Source organism: Thermothielavioides terrestris, chromosome 5, assembly GCF_000226115.1.
Source record: "Thermothielavioides terrestris NRRL 8126 chromosome 5, complete sequence".
Lineage (NCBI taxonomy): Eukaryota > Fungi > Ascomycota > Sordariomycetes > Sordariales > Chaetomiaceae > Thermothielavioides > Thermothielavioides terrestris.
This window is the reverse complement of record NC_016461.1, coordinates 77,651-92,532: the sequence shown is the minus strand read 5'-3', so window position 1 is coordinate 92,532 and position 14,882 is coordinate 77,651. Positions and strand designations below refer to the sequence as shown.

Below are 14,882 nucleotides of genomic sequence, written 5' to 3'. Positions count from 1 at the left end.
GACCGTTTGAATAGGTAAGTAGGACGGATCTGATTTTGCCCATAGCTGGGTTAACGACAAGACTGGAGCCAAGCACCATGGCCACTGCAGGTCCTGCATCAGGTCCGCTTGTATGGAAGTATTGCACAAGTCGCAGCTAAAGGACGTAAAACCAGAAATAGCCTGTGTCAGGCTACTACCACCAACAAATTGGTAGAATTTAACTCCCGGAGGACACCGTAAACTTGGGGCCAAGCCAACAGATTGATTGAATCCGGCATGATGCTCCCCGCTGTAATTTATACCTCTTTCTTGGTTGAATTCCCCAGCAATGTAAATCAACCTTTCATCCATGCAGCCGGATGTTATGTTCCAGAAACTCTAATTAATAAGGGGACATGGTGAAGTGCTAAGAACAACTCCTTCCTACCAGCGATGCCGGAAGAGAGCGGGAAGAAGCGAACTGGGCTGCTTCCTCGCACCCATTGCAAACGGCAACACAAGCGGGCCTCACAATGGCAGGACACAACGACAGTCACGGCCAGATGCATGTGCACGAGCATTGCCTCAAGATGGCCAGACGGGAGGACGGCACCCCCTGGTGGGCAGAGTTTCCCGAGCCGAGATCGACGCCATCCCGAGTCGAGCCGGAACGCGTCCGCCAGCTTCTCCAGGACCGAGAGCGCGCCTCTGAGCGGCATAAGCCGCGCGACTTCCTCTTGGTGGACGCACGCCGGACTGACTGTACGGGCGGCATGCTCCGCGGGGCCATGAATCTCCCAGCACACAGCTTCTACCCGGCACGGAAGGTCTTGTACGAACTATGCAAGCAGGCGGGCATCAAGAGGGTCATCTTCTATTGTGGTGGGTCTCCTTCCCCCTAGGCAGCCCTCGCGAGCCCGTCCCGAACTGACGGCGAGGGCTCTTCTCGCTCGAAGGCTCCTCACTCGGCCGAGCCCCTCGGTGTGCTGCCTGGCTGCAGGACTATGTGGACGAGGTCGGCGGCGACTTGAGGTCCGAGGTGATGGTCGGCGGCATCCGAGGCTGGGTTCAGGCGTACGGCGGCAGTATGATGGACGGCTATGACGAGAAGGCCTGGCGGGTGGAGGACAGGTAGCTTCTGGAAGCTGGGTATCTTCGCGCCGGCAAGAACCGTCCTATTTTTCAGCCCCGCCCCTGATCGACCCGCTCGCCTTGCTGAGACCGAACGCCGTAACCCATAAACCCATTTCCCACAAACCCCGTGAGTGTACAACGCGAAACATCAGGGTGGACGTGTCGCACCTGCGTTCCACCCAATCTTGTCTCGGCGAAAATGCGCCTCGGCATCGGCAATTAGCGCCCTCCCCGCTCATCTCCGCCAATCCTCTCCAAAGCCTCGAGCATGACGACCGAATTCCCGCGGATGACCTGCAAGGCGTAGTCGTCAGTACGTGTGTGCTGGCTAAGGGAAGTAACAGCCAACATACCACCATGCCCAGCTTCGCCTTCTCCCCGTTGTCCTTCTCCTCGACGGCGTCATCTAGCACGATGTTGAGGAAGACCTGCGGTACACACACACCCGTAAGTCTCCATGACCTTCTTGCATCCAGCAGCATGGGGGAGTGGTCACCTACATCGTATCCGCGGAGGACGCCAATGACCTTGCGACTGCCGTTGAGCTGCACGAACAGCCGCTTGTCGAGGTACTGAGGGACGGCGCCAGTTAGCATTTTGAAATGCAAAAATGGCAAGGGTAATAAAAAACAAGAAGTTGTAAAGGAGCTTGCCTTCTTGAGCTCTGGTTGCGCGGGCGCCATCTTGTCTGTGTGTGTGCGTCGCGGGCCGGGCTGGCGGGCAATGAATTCGCGACAGGATGGGTCTTGATGCCGGTGGATGCTAGAGTCGCGGCACTGTTGAGCTTCACGTTGTCGACCCAGAAATCTCAACGGGGGTGATGTCACGTGGCGCACTGATAACGTCTGCTGTGACGGCTTTTGATAACACTCCCCTGCAGGCCAGTTTCCCCATCAGTCCGCAAGCCAAACTCCCCAAACCAGCAACGACGGGTCAAATCAGTTCAATTCCGCCACAATGAGCTCCTTCGGCGCCAAGCGGAGAGGACGCGTTATCCAGACGTTTGACGATGAGAGCGACGATTTAGCACTTTCCTCAAACGGCGGCAACGAGGAGCAAAACGACCGTAAGTGTCTGACCTCTTCCAGCCGAGCGCGTCTCTTTCAGAGCCCCCCGTTGCTGATACTTGGACCATCGAAGAGCAAGCTAGCTGATGCGCGGCCGGCAGAATCCGCGCCCCCGGGGCGCATCAAATTTGGTCGCAACAAGTCCGGCAAACCGTCGGCTCTGCGCAAGAGCCTCAACCTTGGCGACGAAGACGGCAGTCTGTCGGCGCCCGCATCCGCGCCGACGGCTTCGGCACGCGACGATGACGAAGACGACACCTCCAGCGGCCCGGTCGTGGTCCGCCCCGCCCCCGGCCGCTCCGGCTCGACAAGGATAAAGAAGCGCCCGGCCGCATCTCGATTGTCCTTTGGCCCAAGCGGAGGCGAGGCAGCCGAGGAGGGCGAGGCCGCGGCAGCAGGAGAGGCTGTCATCAAGCCCTCGGCCCCCAGGAAACCGCTCACCCAGCGAATACTCCAAAACAATGCGCTCCGCCGGACGGGATCCCTACAGAACCTCACCAGCAGCCTCCCCATACGCTTCGGCGGCGAGGAGGACCGGCCGAAATACAGCAAGGAGTACCTCGAGGAACTGCAGAGCGCGACGCCAAACACGCCGCAGAACCTGGCCTCGCTGCAGATCGACGACGACGGAGAGGCGATGGAGCTGGACGAGGCCGAGCTGGACGGCGCGCTGGTAGTGCAATCCACCGACGTCGCGGCCCCCGCGCCGCCGGGACCAGCCAGCACGACGCAGATCCTCACCGAGGCCGAGATCCGCGAGCGCAAAGAGCGCCGGGCGCGGCTAGCCCAAGAAGCCTCGTTCATACCCCTTGAAGGCGGCTCGGACGACGAAGCCGCCGGCCAAGGCGGCCGGATGACGGTGCATTTCCCGTCTACCAAGAAAAAGAAAGAGTCGCGGCTGATAGCCGAGGACGAAGACCTGGGCGAAGGGTACGACGAGTTCGTGTCGGACGGCGGGCTGGCGCTGGGCCGGCGGGCGGAGCGGGACGCGGCGCGGCGGCACCGGCAGGAGATGGCGGAGCTGATCCAGGCGGCCGAGGAGGGGTCCGAGGCGGAGACGGACGACAGCGAGGCCGAGCGGCGCGCCGCGTACGAGGCCGCGCAGCGCCGCGCCGGCCTGGACGGCCTGCACCACCACCACCGCCGCCTGCTCGACGACCCGGAGGCGGACGCCGACGGCGCCATGGCGCCCGACGCCATCCCGCGCATGAAGCCGCTGCCGAAGCTGGGCGAGGTGCTGCAGCGCATGCGCGACATCGTGCAGGGGCTCGAGGACGAGGTGGTCCGGAAGCGGGCCAGGATAGAGGGGCTCGAGAAGGAGAAGGCAGAGATCCTGGCGCGGGAGAAGGAGGTGCAGGAGATCCTGAACCAGGCCGGCGCCAAGTACCAGGCCGTCTTGGCCAATGCCGGCGGGACGATCGTGGCGGACGTGAACAAACTGGCGGGGCAGTCGCCGCTGCGGCCGCCACTGCCGCCCGGGATCGCCGGCGAGCTGCCGGTGGAACGCGGACTGGAGAGCTTTGGCGCGACGCCGACGAAGCGGGATGATGTCGACGAGACGAGTTAGTGGCAACCCTTGCAGCAGATTGTACAATAGTATCGGAATCATTCTCCGGCGGGTTGCCGAGATTGGTTGAGCCATGTCCGTTCGCAGAATCAGTGTGCGAAGGTTGATAAATGATAATCAAGTACACTATCTGTATGCCTTGCTTGTCTAAGCTAAATGAAATAACATTCCGTGCCGTGCCGACGCCGTATGATACACCGTTACAAACACCCTCACAAGAAACAGTTATCCCTCGAGTCCGGACCGGTTCTTAAACCCGGGGCACATTTGAGACATGAATCTCTTGCCGCTGATGAAACACCAGCGCCGCCTTCTCCTCCACCCAGCCCCAAGCGGCAGGGCAATCACAGCCAGGTTCGACTCACTTGGACCTGCTCACGCCAGCACCAATAACGCCCGGCAGCGGCTCCTCGCCGACGCCGAACAGCAGGCCGATGGCGAAGGAGACGGCGCCGACCGCGGCGACGGTGAAGCCGGCGAACAGCCAGAACTGCACGCTGACGTCCTCCTTCTGGCACATGTTGCCGCCCCAGTGCACCGTGCGGCGGCCCTGGGTGCGGGCGGCGCTGCTGTCGCCGCCCTCGACCACCGACGCCTTGCACGCGCACACGAAGCAGCTAGCGGCCGGGGCAGCGCCAGCGCCCGCGGCCGTCGACGAATTGCCGCCCCCGACGGCGTACTTGTTGACGCACTCGCCGTGGCCGGAGCACGAGTTGGTCTGCGCCATGCAGGCGCTGAGCGTGGCGAAGCACTGCGGGATGGATTTGGGGCGGCGCGCAGGGGCGGAGGAGGACGCGGCGGCCGGTTTAACTGTCGGGCTCGCGCCGGTGCCGTCTCCGTGCTCGGAAATGACCATCTCCGAGTCGTCCCGGCGGCGCAGGTCCGAGCCGCTTCCTGCTCCGGCTGCGGCGGCGCTCCAGTGGTGGAGTTTGGAGGAGCGGCTCGATTCGGGCAGAACGACGAGCGTAAGCTCAAGGTCGCCATCGGTGACAAACTTGTCTATCCTTGCTAGGCTGTCGAAGAGTGAATCGAGCGTCGTTGGGGACTGTTGAGAATATCAGCGCATTTGGTTCAGCTGAAGAGAGCGAAGGGGGCGGGATGATCGGACCGTTCGCAGGTCGTACTTGACCACCGAAGAGGGGCCAGTCCAGCAGTCCGTATCAAAGGGGTTGATCGCCGCTGGTAGGTCGCATTGTCGTGATGTCGAAACGCCAAGGTTTCGGAAGAGCGCCATCAGATTGCTGTTAGCGGTAGCCGAGGGTGGGTCGGAGATGGCGAACGCGGCATGCTGCGCTAGCTTCTCTCTCGCACGGCTGGACTGCTCAGGGGCGGCGCCCTCGAGAAGGACAACGAGTTGCGCAGGATCTGTCTTTTCGGAATGCGTGAATAGGGGTGTGGGACCCTTGCCGAATCTCGCGATATGGCCCACGGCGGCGTCGGTGTCGATCGAGCTGGGGATGTCGCGCAGGTCACTGCCATACCGTTGCCTCGATGTCTGACGGCAAGTGGTCAGTGTCGGTGTATCGCCGGCAGAAGAAGCTGGGAAACGTACCCTTTGCAGCAGAATGTGGCGTGCGATCTCTTTGGGGATGCGGGGTGTTTCGGCGCCGGGGGAGCTCTGCCACGCTGATGACGACGGGAAGATGTAAACGTCGGCACTGCTCGGCTGCGACGAAGAACCGGCAGCGACCCCTGACAGCGCCGCGGCTGCTAGTCCCGCAACAAGCCTCATCGCGAAAAACGCCTGCACGGCGGCAATGGACGTGAGGCGGGAGTGGGAAAATCAAGAAACGGCTGGCGGTCGACGTCGATGTCGAGCACACCCAATCGATGGGAGTTGTTGGATGTGGATGTTGTTGGCGGCTGAGAGCCAGAGAGACCCTTGTCCAGTGCCCGCAACTCGGTGGTCTGTGCGGCCCTCACTGTGTTGAAGGCGCACTCCAGTGTACCTCCGTAATAACGTTAACCAACGTTAACGTAACACATGGTTACGCAGTGCAACTGAATAACGTTAGTGCACGGTACCGAGTGTACGGAATACCTAAGACCTCAACATCGCGACAAGGGTCTGTCGGCGGGCGCATCGAAAGCCGTGAAACCGAACACTCCCCACGGTACGGATACTCTCCCGCAAGTCGAGCGCCGTGGCTCGCGAACACGGCACATCATCTTTGGTACATTTCTACCACTGCATCTTACCGCAGCGGTGTTCTTCGATCATTAGCTATCCAATTCTGCGTCTTTCTTTCCCCGCCGCTTCAGCTTCCTTGTCCCTCGTCCCTCTTCCTTCGTCCTGTCCCGTCTTCCGGTCGTCCTTCTTGGCCCTTCGTTTCTACGCCGCCCTCTTTCCTCTTCCTATTGCGAACTCTCGGCTCCCCGTTGTTGCGCGCGCCCGGAGAGCCGCCCGCCGCTCGCCGCCGGCCGCCATGTCACGCCTCTTCCGACCCCTCCATTCGCTCGTCGGATCCACGAGGCTAATATCGCGGTTGCCGAGCGGGCAGACGGTCCGCGTCGAACGGGTCAAAGTCAAGCGCGGCAAACCAGCCACGCGTTTCTTGTGAGCATAGGCGACAGAATGCCCTCTCCGTCAAACCGTGTCTGCTATATGCGCCACGTTGCTGACCCTCCTCCGAACGCAGAGGCAACGTGCTCAAAGGCGCCTTAGTCTTCCAGCTGGTTGTCAGCACCCTTTCGCCCCTCGTTGACGACATCGACGACGACGACGACCTGGTACCAGGGGAAGATGAAGAAAACGACGAGCCTCTCTTCGTTCCTTTTCCCTTCACGACGAAAAAGCTCCCGCGTCAGCCCTATTCGGGGTCTGACCCGGAGTGGATCGAGTTTATCAGGATATCCAAAGACGAGCGGTTGCGAGATGCCATCATCAGTACGGCAATTTCCTGCACCGTTGTGTTTTGCCTTGTGCCTGGATCGCTAATGTCGGCTTCCAGAACACACCTGCAAGATCGTGCTTGGGAGGGCGCAAAGGACTCCACTTCTGTCTCAGAGGCTTGGAAAACCGACGTCGGTGAGGAGATGCTGGCTCGACTTCGATTACCCCTTCTACGCACCGCCCGAGTATGAGCGGTCCGGGTATGTTCGCTTGCTGCACAACCCCTGCCCCGGGAACGAAACTGGGTCAGCCGCTGACCCAGGTTGTCGATATACAGCATATTGGTTACGGATGAAGCGATAGAGTGGACCACTATGCGCTGCGATCCGTATCTGGTGAAATACCTGAACCGGGTCTTGTGGCCACAACCCATGGCCCTCGGCATCTGGGCTCTAGGGAAGGAGGCCGCCAAGCAGACGGCGAGCGATGTTGCGAGATATTTCGGGTTTGCCCTCGAGGACCCCACCAGGCCGCAGACACGGCCGGCGGGTCCGAGCAGCAACCCGCCGCCATTACCGACGTCTCCCGGCCCCGAGATGCAGAAGGCCCTCGAGCGGATCCGGCAGCAAACCACCAGGCGTCCAGCCGAGGTCAACGACCCGAGTGCCGCCGCGTCGTCGTCGGCCGCCGCGGCGCCGGCGCCCACCCCGACGGCTCCGCAGGACAAGGCGGTCGATGCTCCAAGCAAGCCGAACCTCGACCAGAGCAACTCGCCGGATTTGCCGAGCCCGCGGGGTTGGTTCAGGGAATTGGTGTTCTCCATCAAGAAATCCCGGCCGTGGAAAACGTTCCAAGAGTCCTTCTTCCGCGAGTGGCAACCCCTGCGGCCCGATCCTCCCCGCGGCAGCGTCCTCCTCTCGGGTGTCATCGAGCTGGAGACGCCGCGCGCTTGGATCGTCGTCGACACGTGGGCCTGGTACTGCCCCGCGACCAACTCGATCGACACGGACTCCATGCGACTGGTTCTCCGGCGGATTCAACACAAGGTGCAGAAACCGCTAGGGTAGTCTGCCGTCTCTCTTTCTCCTATCCGTCTTTTCTTTCGGTTCGGCATGTAGCCAGGCGTTTGCGGCCGCGTCGGCGTGTAGGCTTTGGCAGCCATGCGAGCGGGATCAGGGCGTTCACGTGCAAAGATACCATTAGAAGTATTACTGTGTGCGCTGGGCCTGAGTTGGTCGGGCATAGAATGTGTGCGTTCTCCCTCGTGGCGGGAAACTTTTGACTTTACCCATTATGCTCCCAGCAATTGCAGGAACAAGTGATCCGGCTGTGTCTCACTCCCACCGGAAGACACCGGGCTCCGCCCCGGCCGGGGCCCCACCCCTTCCGGGACCGAAGCCGAGATGTGAGTCTCATCCGAGCCCCACACGTATGAACCAGTCCGGGTGGGCTGGCGCGAGATTGCCCTAGGGAAGAAGTTCTTGCTATGCCTTATCAACTTGATAGTGTAGTGCATTTGGACGGAACCTTACTGTGTTCAGTGGGCTCTCGTCCGATACGGCTTTTCCTCACGCGGCTTGCTGGCTTTGGAAGTCGTGCGCTTTTGCATGTAGCGTTGATGTTGAGGACGGGGATGGAAGTATGAGGCCTAATCGCCTAGTAATAATGTGAGGGTTTGTTTCCGCCTGGTATTGTGGGATAGGATTCTGGGGCTTGCCTTTCAAAGCTTCAGTCTATCTGGGTGTGCCATGATTTGGATTGACACTTCCCATGTTGGTGAACTTGGAAAAAAAAAAAAAAAAAAAAAAAAAAAAAAAAAAAAAAAAAAAAAAAAAAAAAAGCAAACAACCCGCTGTGTGCTAAAAGGCTTTGGGAAAACTCTGCCTTTGCGCCACGGAACAGCGAACAGCGTTGGGAGCGTGGTTTGGTTACCGTCCAGGGGCCGCTGAGTTCCTTTGTTCTATTGCTTATCGAAGTCCATCTTACGTGACACGACCTTTGCAGTTCGTGGCATTACCAAGCTCTTGTTGATAAAACATGCCATTCCACGCAGCCAGCGTGTACCGTAGAGTCGGTGCTAATGATGTGTGCGATGCAGGGGATGCTTTCAGAGCGGCCTGGGGCCTTTGCTTTGTGCCCAAAGGCTGGCTGTTCGAGCAAGCCGACAGAGCAACATTGTTCTGGCATGGTTTCGGGGCACGCAATAACAGCATTGTTCTCATCCTCTCAAGATTCAACCGGTCACTCGAGTTGTATTATTGGCCAATGCTGTTGAGATGTGTTTCATCTCAGCGTTCACGTTGGCTATATCAGATACCAGCTTTGCCAATAGGTCTTCGCTTTCCCTCCGAGGTCGAAGCGAATGGAACTACCGTGTCCACTCCAGTTCCAGGGAGGTATATATTGCTGCCCTCTCTGCGACTACTTCACGATTGCACGTTCCAAGCATCGGCGGGTGAACCTACGAGGACGCGCGTCGGTTGGCCTGAAGCCTAGCCATTATGGGATTCAGCATGATGGCCGCGCGGACGCTCATGAACGTGGCAGCCATGGTTGCCATGGTCGCTGCCCTGCACACCTTCTTCGGGTGGCTGTCAGGTAACGATTCATACCTCTACTGGTTCATGTGTCTCTTCGCTTGGCGCTACCTCCGCTTTTTCGTCAACCTGGCAGCCTTCTGGTGCTACTCACCGGCGCCCCCTCCGAAAGACAGAGAACCGACTTACATGCCTTCCAGGGACGTGACGGCCGTCATTCCGACTGTCGACCCCGAGGGCGCCGCCTTCCGGGGCTGTCTCGAGTCGTGCGCGCAAAACGAGCCGGCCAAGATCGTGGTCGTGACGGCGGGCGACGAGCTCTACGCCGCGGCACTGTCGAAAGTCAAGGAATTTGAAGAGAGGTTCCCATTGACGCAGTTTGTGGTGGCAAGGACCCAGGAGGTGAGCAAGCGGAAGCAGGTGGCCCTGGCCGTGCCGCACATCGAGACGGACATTACAGTTCTGCTGGATGACCACGTCTTCTGGGGCCCGCGCTTCCTCCAGTCGGTGCTCTACGCCTTCGAGGACTCGGGGGTGGGCTTGGTTGGCACTAACAAACAAGTCCGGTGCCCCGACGGCCTCGGTCTCTGGGTCCGCATCTGGAACATGCTCGGCGCCACGTATCTCTGCCGACACAACTTCGAAATCCGGGCCACGAACACGGTTGATCGCGGCGTCTTTGTCGTTTCGGGCAGGACCTGCGCCATCCGCACCGAGATCCTGCGCCATCCCGAGTTCCTGCCCGGCTATACGAACGAGAAGTTCTTCTTCGGCCTCTTCGGGCCCCTGAATGCCGACGACGACAACTACGTGACGCGATTTGTCGTGCGCCACGGCTGGCATATTAAGATCCAGTACACCGACGACGCCACCATGGAAACCATCCTCGGCGTTGAGCATCCTCCGGCCACCAAGTTTCTCGCCCAGTGCCGGCGCTGGGCGCGGACGACGTGGCGATCCAATGTGTGCAGTCTCGTCACGGACCGCACCGTATGGAGGCGCCAACCGTACTGCGTCTACGCCGTCTACCTGACATCCCTGACGAACTTCGCCGCCATCATCGACCCGCTGCTGGTCTACCTCTTTTCACGCTCCTCCGCCTGCGTCTCGGGCGCGGCGCTGGGAGGCCTGGTGAGTTGGATCCTCCTTACCAAGGTCGTCAAGGTGTTCGACCACTTCCGCCGGCACCCGCGCAATATCGTCCTCTTCCCCGCGTACGTCGCCTTCGCCTACTTCCACAGCTTCCTCAAGCTCTGGGCGCTGCTGACCTTCTGGGACTGCACCTGGAACGGACGCAAGCTGGAACAGATCAAAGTCGACCGCGGCCGCTCGAAGCAAGCAGAGAAAGAAGCGCAAGCCGACGCGCACCCGCACACCCCTGCCCTGCGCGCCCTCCGAGCCCGCATCGCGCACCTCTGCGGACAGCACAGCTCGCACGTGCGGTCCTACCAGCAGCCGATCATCGACGAGCTGCAGCGGCTAGACGGCTCGTTCGCGGCACTGCGGCGCGAGCAGCGAGTCATGGCCGACAACCACGAGAAGATCCGGGCCGCGCTGGGGCGGGTGGTTGCGCAGGCGGACGACGCGGCGGCGGGCCAAAACGCGGCGCTGAGCAGCGACGATGCCGAGCTCGTGGAGGCCATCGCCCGCGTGACGGCTGCGGTGGGCGGCGCGGAGAACCGGTGGCGCGGATATATGCGGAGGGTGATGATGGGTGCTGGAGTTGGGCAGAACGGCGAGGCTTGTTGATCGAGCCTGGAGTTCAATATAGGACACGGATAGAGACAACAGCAAAAACAACGCCAGAGTTTGGATTTAGCCGATTCCTATATCTATTACTGAGAAATGAAGAATATGCAAGACCAACAAGGTTGGCCAACCGATTTGATGTTGTGGATAACGTAGGGATTCACCAGTGCTTTAGCATGTGAATGTGGTGCAGGATTTTACCCCTTAAAGGTTGTTAAACAAAACACAGAGGTCTCTCTTCCCGAACGGCATGAGACAAAAAGTGATTACACTCAACAACCGCAAGCCGGCTCTGCCTCGCGCCCCGTTGCTACCTCCGCTTCTTCATGACCGACCTCAGCGCAAGATTCTCGATGCTGACCACAGCCCCCGTCTCATCGATCTCGAAGACGAACTGGTCCAGCGGCTGCGTGCCGTACGTGACGCCCGTGAAGGACACCCAGGTGCCGCAGTCGGTCGAGAACATGCTGGTGGCCGGGTCCCTCGCCGGCAAGTTCAGGTCCTCGAACACGGCCTTGTAGGCGACCCGCCTGCTGCCGTCGGGCCGCGCCGTCTCGAGCCCCGTCGGGTACAGCCGGATGCTCGGGTTGACGGGCGCGTAGCCGCCCTGCAGCACGACGGCGATGGTCTGCATATCGGTGCCGTTGCTGACCCATCCCTCGATGCCGAGCCCGGGCCGGTCGGCCTGCGTGGTCAGCCGCAGCGACGAGTTGGCCCCGGCATCCTCGTCGATGTACTGGCCCGCGAACTTGGCGTCGGCCTGCTCGCGCGCGGCCGCCTCGAGCGCCGGCACCAGCCTCGCGCCCACCACGTCGGCCAGGTTGAAGTTGTTGTTGCCGGGGATGGCCTCGCCGGCGGCCAGGATGACGAAGCCGGCGTCGTAGTCCGGCAGCAGCACCAGCAGCGACGAGTAGTAGCCGATGTTGCCGGCCTTGTTGAACGCGTCGACGACCCGCTTGCCGTTGGCGTACGGCACCACCACGCGCCGGATGCCCCACGGGTAGCCCACGCCGGCGATCAGCTCCGACGACATGACGGCCGGCTTAAGCCATCGCCGCGTCACCACGGGCGGCACCAGCGCCGACGAAAGGATCGCCCGCCCGAGCGCCGAGATGTCGCTGACGGACGAGTACATGTTGCCGGCACTGAAAATCAAAAGTCAGCTTCTCACGTACAACCCATGCCACGACCCGAGTAGTTAGTTGAGATCGTAAATAAACAAAATAAAAAAAACCCTTACGGATCTTCGTCTCCCAACTGGTAGTCCCACTCGGCGGCCTTGCGGTTGCCCCCCGGGATGATGCCCTCCTCGGCCGGCGCGTTCCGGTAGTACGTGTGCTTCAGCCCCAGCGGCTCGAGGATGCTCTCCTGCATCATGGCCTCGAAGCTCTTGCCCTTGATGCTCTCGAGCGCGTACGCCAGGATTTGGAAGCCCGTGTTGGTGTAAGCGGGCGTGGTGAAGGGCGCGAAGGACGGGTACGCGCGCAGCAGGCCGTTAAAGAACTCTGCCATGATGACATCTCCGTATCAGCATTCACCTACTCTCTTCCGGCACTCCGTTGCGTGTGTTAGGTGACTGAGTGGAGCAGCATCCTGTCTTACCGGTCCTGTTGCACTGCGGCCACTCGCCACACTTGGGCAGCATGGGGTCGGAGCTGTTCAGCGGCGGAAACCCCAAACTGACCGCCTCGGTCAGGTTCATCTCCTGCGTGACCTCGCTCATCAGGCCGTCTTGATAATCCCAGTCACAAGTCAGCCAGCCAGCCAGTCAACCCGCAACTTCTCACACACCGCTACTAGGGTTAAGTATCCTTCTCGACACTCACAATCCCGAATGGCTCCCGACAGCTGCCCGGCCAGCGCCGCGATCGTGACCTCGTCCCACGGCACGTTCGCGACCGGATCACGCTTGGCCCGCCCGTCCGCCGCCGCCGCCAGCTCCGGCACGTACTTGGTGATGGGGTCGTTCCACTTGGCGTCGCCGTCCTGCGCCAGCCACGTCAGCACCGTGAAGATCTTGCTGAGGCTGCCTAGCCGGTACACCGTGTCGCCGTCCGTCTTGGACACGCCCACGGCCGTGCTGTTGGTGGAGCTGTTGCTGCTGCTGCTGCTGCTGCTGCTGCTGCTCCGCAGAGACGGCGCGGTGTGGTGCCAGCTGAAGATGACCGGGTGGTCCTTGCTCGTGCTGAAAACCTCGATGCTGTAGCTGGTGATGTCGGCGCGCACGGCCGACGAGTTGTTTTGGTCCCATGCCGTCAGCGCAGCCGTCAGGTTGGCAAGGGCTGCCTTCATCGCCGAGCTGGTGTTGAAGTTGTTCGGCTTCTCGTACACGGGGCCGAGCGGAGGGCAGTTGGGCCCCGCTAGCGCGAGGGTGGCCGCCGCGAGGGCCAGGAGCGATGACCGGATCTTCGTCCACATTGTTCGATTGTTGCCTGGGCCAGAACGTCCTCGACGACGCCAGCCCGTCAAAGAAAAGAACAGTGGGTGATCTAATCACGGCCGGCTGCGTGGCTTGGCGGTCTTGGTCTCCTTATACATCCGCCCTCCGTTCGGTAGCATCGACGGCTCGGCTCCCTTGCCGAAGAGCCCGCCGGCCGCGGGTGGTGGTAGCCACGAGCCTGAATTGAGAGGCGGTATCTGCTTCTGCGTGTTGCAAAGATGAGTAACACCACTTCGGAATGTCTTCTCGGGCTAGGGGCACGAGGCGCGGATGCCTGTCACACAAATTCCCGGGAAGGGAACCGGACGGAGCCAGCTGGCGTTCCTGGATAGGAGTAGTAGCTGTGCTGTGCTATAGCTTGTTGTTGTTGTTGTTGTTGTTGGCGCTTAACGTCCGGTGTAGGGCTACGCAGTAGCCCCACGATATACCTGTGGTATATGTGGACGCGCTAAGCTAGATACATACAAAAAGGGTGGTTCCTCCTAGTACTATCTATATAGCGTCTCGAGCCTGTAGGGCACTTCGGCGGTATAGTTGCCGCCTTGCTAGCCGCTCCCCCCCCCTCCATTTAGGAGGGTATATAGGCCAACGATACTACGACCTTTGTCTGTCCTAGCCACTATAGCGGTATATACTTGCCTAGGTCTATATCGTAGCCGGTGATACAGTATACTAAGCCACCGGCGTAGCTATGGCAACCCTAAGAGAGGAAGGAAAGGAAAGGAAAGGAAACGAGAGAACCTAACGTAAAGAGACCTAGACACTAGACCTATAACTATATATATAGGAAACAGTAATAAGGAGTGAAAAGAAGTACTATCTACCACTTTGTACCCTGTACACTATCTCTATCTTCTTCTTCGTTAGCTAGCCCTAGGCCACTAGTCTAGTATAAGCCTATAGCTTGACCTCCCTAGCCTACCTCCCCCTCTAGGGCAAAGCGCCTATACTGGCCTAGGTCGCTACTATAGTCCTATACCTAGGCGAGAACCTGCCCGCCCTGCTAGGGGCAAGGGGCCCTAGCGAGTAGGCAATTCCGAAGGAACCTAAGGGATCTATAAGGCTCGCTACCCCCACTATAGCGCCGCTATTTGCTTTATACTCTATACTCCAACTCTATCTCCTTTTTCGTTGGCTAGCCCTAGGCCACTAGTCTAGTATAAGCCTGACGCCTATCCTCCCTAGTACGCCTCCCCCTTAGAGCAATACGTCTATACCGGCTTAGAAGGCTACTATAGTCCTATACCTAGGTAGGAACCTGCCCGCCCTACTAGGGGTAAAGGCCTTGGCGAGTAGGCATCTCTAAGGGAAACTAGAGGATCTATATAGTATAGCAATAATAAGGCTTAGGTAGGGTTAGCGTATCTAGGCGCTAGCTATAGAAGTCGAAGCCTAGGCTAGGTACTAAGTTGTAATCTAGAATCTATAAGGTTATTATAAATCTATAAGGTTAGTAATAGCCTATTCTTATTATAAATTCCTAAAAGAGCTCTAGCTTATATATTAAGTTCTATAGGTATAGCCTTTTCTCTATTGTATCTAAAGGCCTTTGTCTATCCCTCTACTTGTCTAACTATAGCTATTCTAAGAAGCG

The 14,882-nt window shown here is 59.6% G+C and overlaps 6 protein-coding genes across 6 annotated transcripts; 3 read left to right on the top strand and 3 right to left on the bottom strand.

Moving 5' to 3' along the window:
• Window positions 1-999: 999 nt before the first annotated feature.
• On the bottom strand, window positions 1,000-1,876 carry THITE_2120569 (uncharacterized protein). Its single transcript, XM_003656103.1, has 4 exons — window positions 1,749-1,876; window positions 1,596-1,667; window positions 1,449-1,523; window positions 1,000-1,389 (listed from the first exon to the last, which is right to left on the bottom strand). Exons 1-4 carry the CDS (start codon window positions 1,776-1,778, stop codon window positions 1,315-1,317), a joined length of 252 nt encoding a protein of 83 aa, XP_003656151.1. The 5' UTR covers window positions 1,779-1,876; the 3' UTR covers window positions 1,000-1,314.
• Window positions 1,877-1,908: 32 nt separating this feature from the next.
• THITE_2120567 (uncharacterized protein) lies at window positions 1,909-3,909 on the top strand. The gene has a single exon (XM_003656102.1). The coding sequence runs from the start codon at window positions 2,053-2,055 to the stop codon at window positions 3,727-3,729; it is 1,677 nt and encodes a 558-aa protein (XP_003656150.1). The 5' UTR covers window positions 1,909-2,052; the 3' UTR covers window positions 3,730-3,909.
• On the bottom strand, window positions 3,910-5,586 carry THITE_2120566 (uncharacterized protein). The gene is made up of 3 exons (XM_003656101.1): window positions 5,282-5,586; window positions 4,838-5,224; window positions 3,910-4,774 (listed from the first exon to the last, which is right to left on the bottom strand). Exons 1-3 carry the CDS (start codon window positions 5,459-5,461, stop codon window positions 4,091-4,093), a joined length of 1,251 nt encoding a protein of 416 aa, XP_003656149.1. The 5' UTR covers window positions 5,462-5,586; the 3' UTR covers window positions 3,910-4,090.
• A 271-nt stretch (window positions 5,587-5,857) lies between these two features.
• On the top strand, window positions 5,858-7,690 carry THITE_2096933 (uncharacterized protein). The gene is made up of 4 exons (XM_003656100.1): window positions 5,858-6,286; window positions 6,369-6,616; window positions 6,681-6,822; window positions 6,900-7,690. Exons 1-4 carry the CDS (start codon window positions 6,156-6,158, stop codon window positions 7,627-7,629), a joined length of 1,251 nt encoding a protein of 416 aa, XP_003656148.1. The 5' UTR covers window positions 5,858-6,155; the 3' UTR covers window positions 7,630-7,690.
• Window positions 7,691-9,078: 1,388 nt separating this feature from the next.
• THITE_2056759 (glycosyltransferase family 2 protein) lies at window positions 9,079-10,281 on the top strand (the record flags this gene model as incomplete). The annotated part of the gene is made up of 1 exon (XM_003656099.1): window positions 9,079-10,281. A coding segment is annotated over one exon (1,203 nt), but the record flags the coding sequence as incomplete, so codon positions are not given.
• An 877-nt stretch (window positions 10,282-11,158) lies between these two features.
• THITE_2056623 (uncharacterized protein) lies at window positions 11,159-13,266 on the bottom strand (the record flags this gene model as incomplete). Its single annotated transcript, XM_003656098.1, has 5 exons — window positions 11,159-11,993; window positions 12,089-12,353; window positions 12,451-12,579; window positions 12,675-12,949; window positions 12,986-13,266. 5 exons carry the CDS (start codon window positions 13,264-13,266, stop codon window positions 11,159-11,161), a joined length of 1,785 nt encoding a protein of 594 aa, XP_003656146.1.
• Between the last annotated feature and the right edge of the window lie 1,616 nt (window positions 13,267-14,882).

Coding starts and splice junctions, on each gene's coding strand:
- THITE_2120569 (XM_003656103.1), bottom strand. CDS start 1,778: ATGGCGCCCGCGCAACCAGAGCTCAAGAAG. Junction 1,668..1,748: donor CGCAACCAGAGCTCAAGAAG/GCAAGCTCCTTT, acceptor GCCGTCCCTCAG/TACCTCGACAAGCGGCTGTT. Junction 1,390..1,448: donor AGGCGAAGCTGGGCATGGTG/GTATGTTGGCTG, acceptor TACGCCTTGCAG/GTCATCCGCGGGAATTCGGT.
- THITE_2120567 (XM_003656102.1), top strand. CDS start 2,053: ATGAGCTCCTTCGGCGCCAAGCGGAGAGGACGCGTTATCCAGACGTTT.
- THITE_2120566 (XM_003656101.1), bottom strand. CDS start 5,461: ATGAGGCTTGTTGCGGGACTAGCAGCCGCGGCGCTGTCAGGGGTCGCT. Junction 5,225..5,281: donor GCCACATTCTGCTGCAAAGG/GTACGTTTCCCA, acceptor ACTTGCCGTCAG/ACATCGAGGCAACGGTATGG. Junction 4,775..4,837: donor TCAAGTACGACCTGCGAACG/GTCCGATCATCC, acceptor TATTCTCAACAG/TCCCCAACGACGCTCGATTC.
- THITE_2096933 (XM_003656100.1), top strand. CDS start 6,156: ATGTCACGCCTCTTCCGACCCCTCCATTCGCTCGTCGGATCCACGAGG. Junction 6,617..6,680: donor GTTGCGAGATGCCATCATCA/GTACGGCAATTT, acceptor GTCGGCTTCCAG/AACACACCTGCAAGATCGTG. Junction 6,823..6,899: donor CCCGAGTATGAGCGGTCCGG/GTATGTTCGCTT, acceptor GTCGATATACAG/CATATTGGTTACGGATGAAG.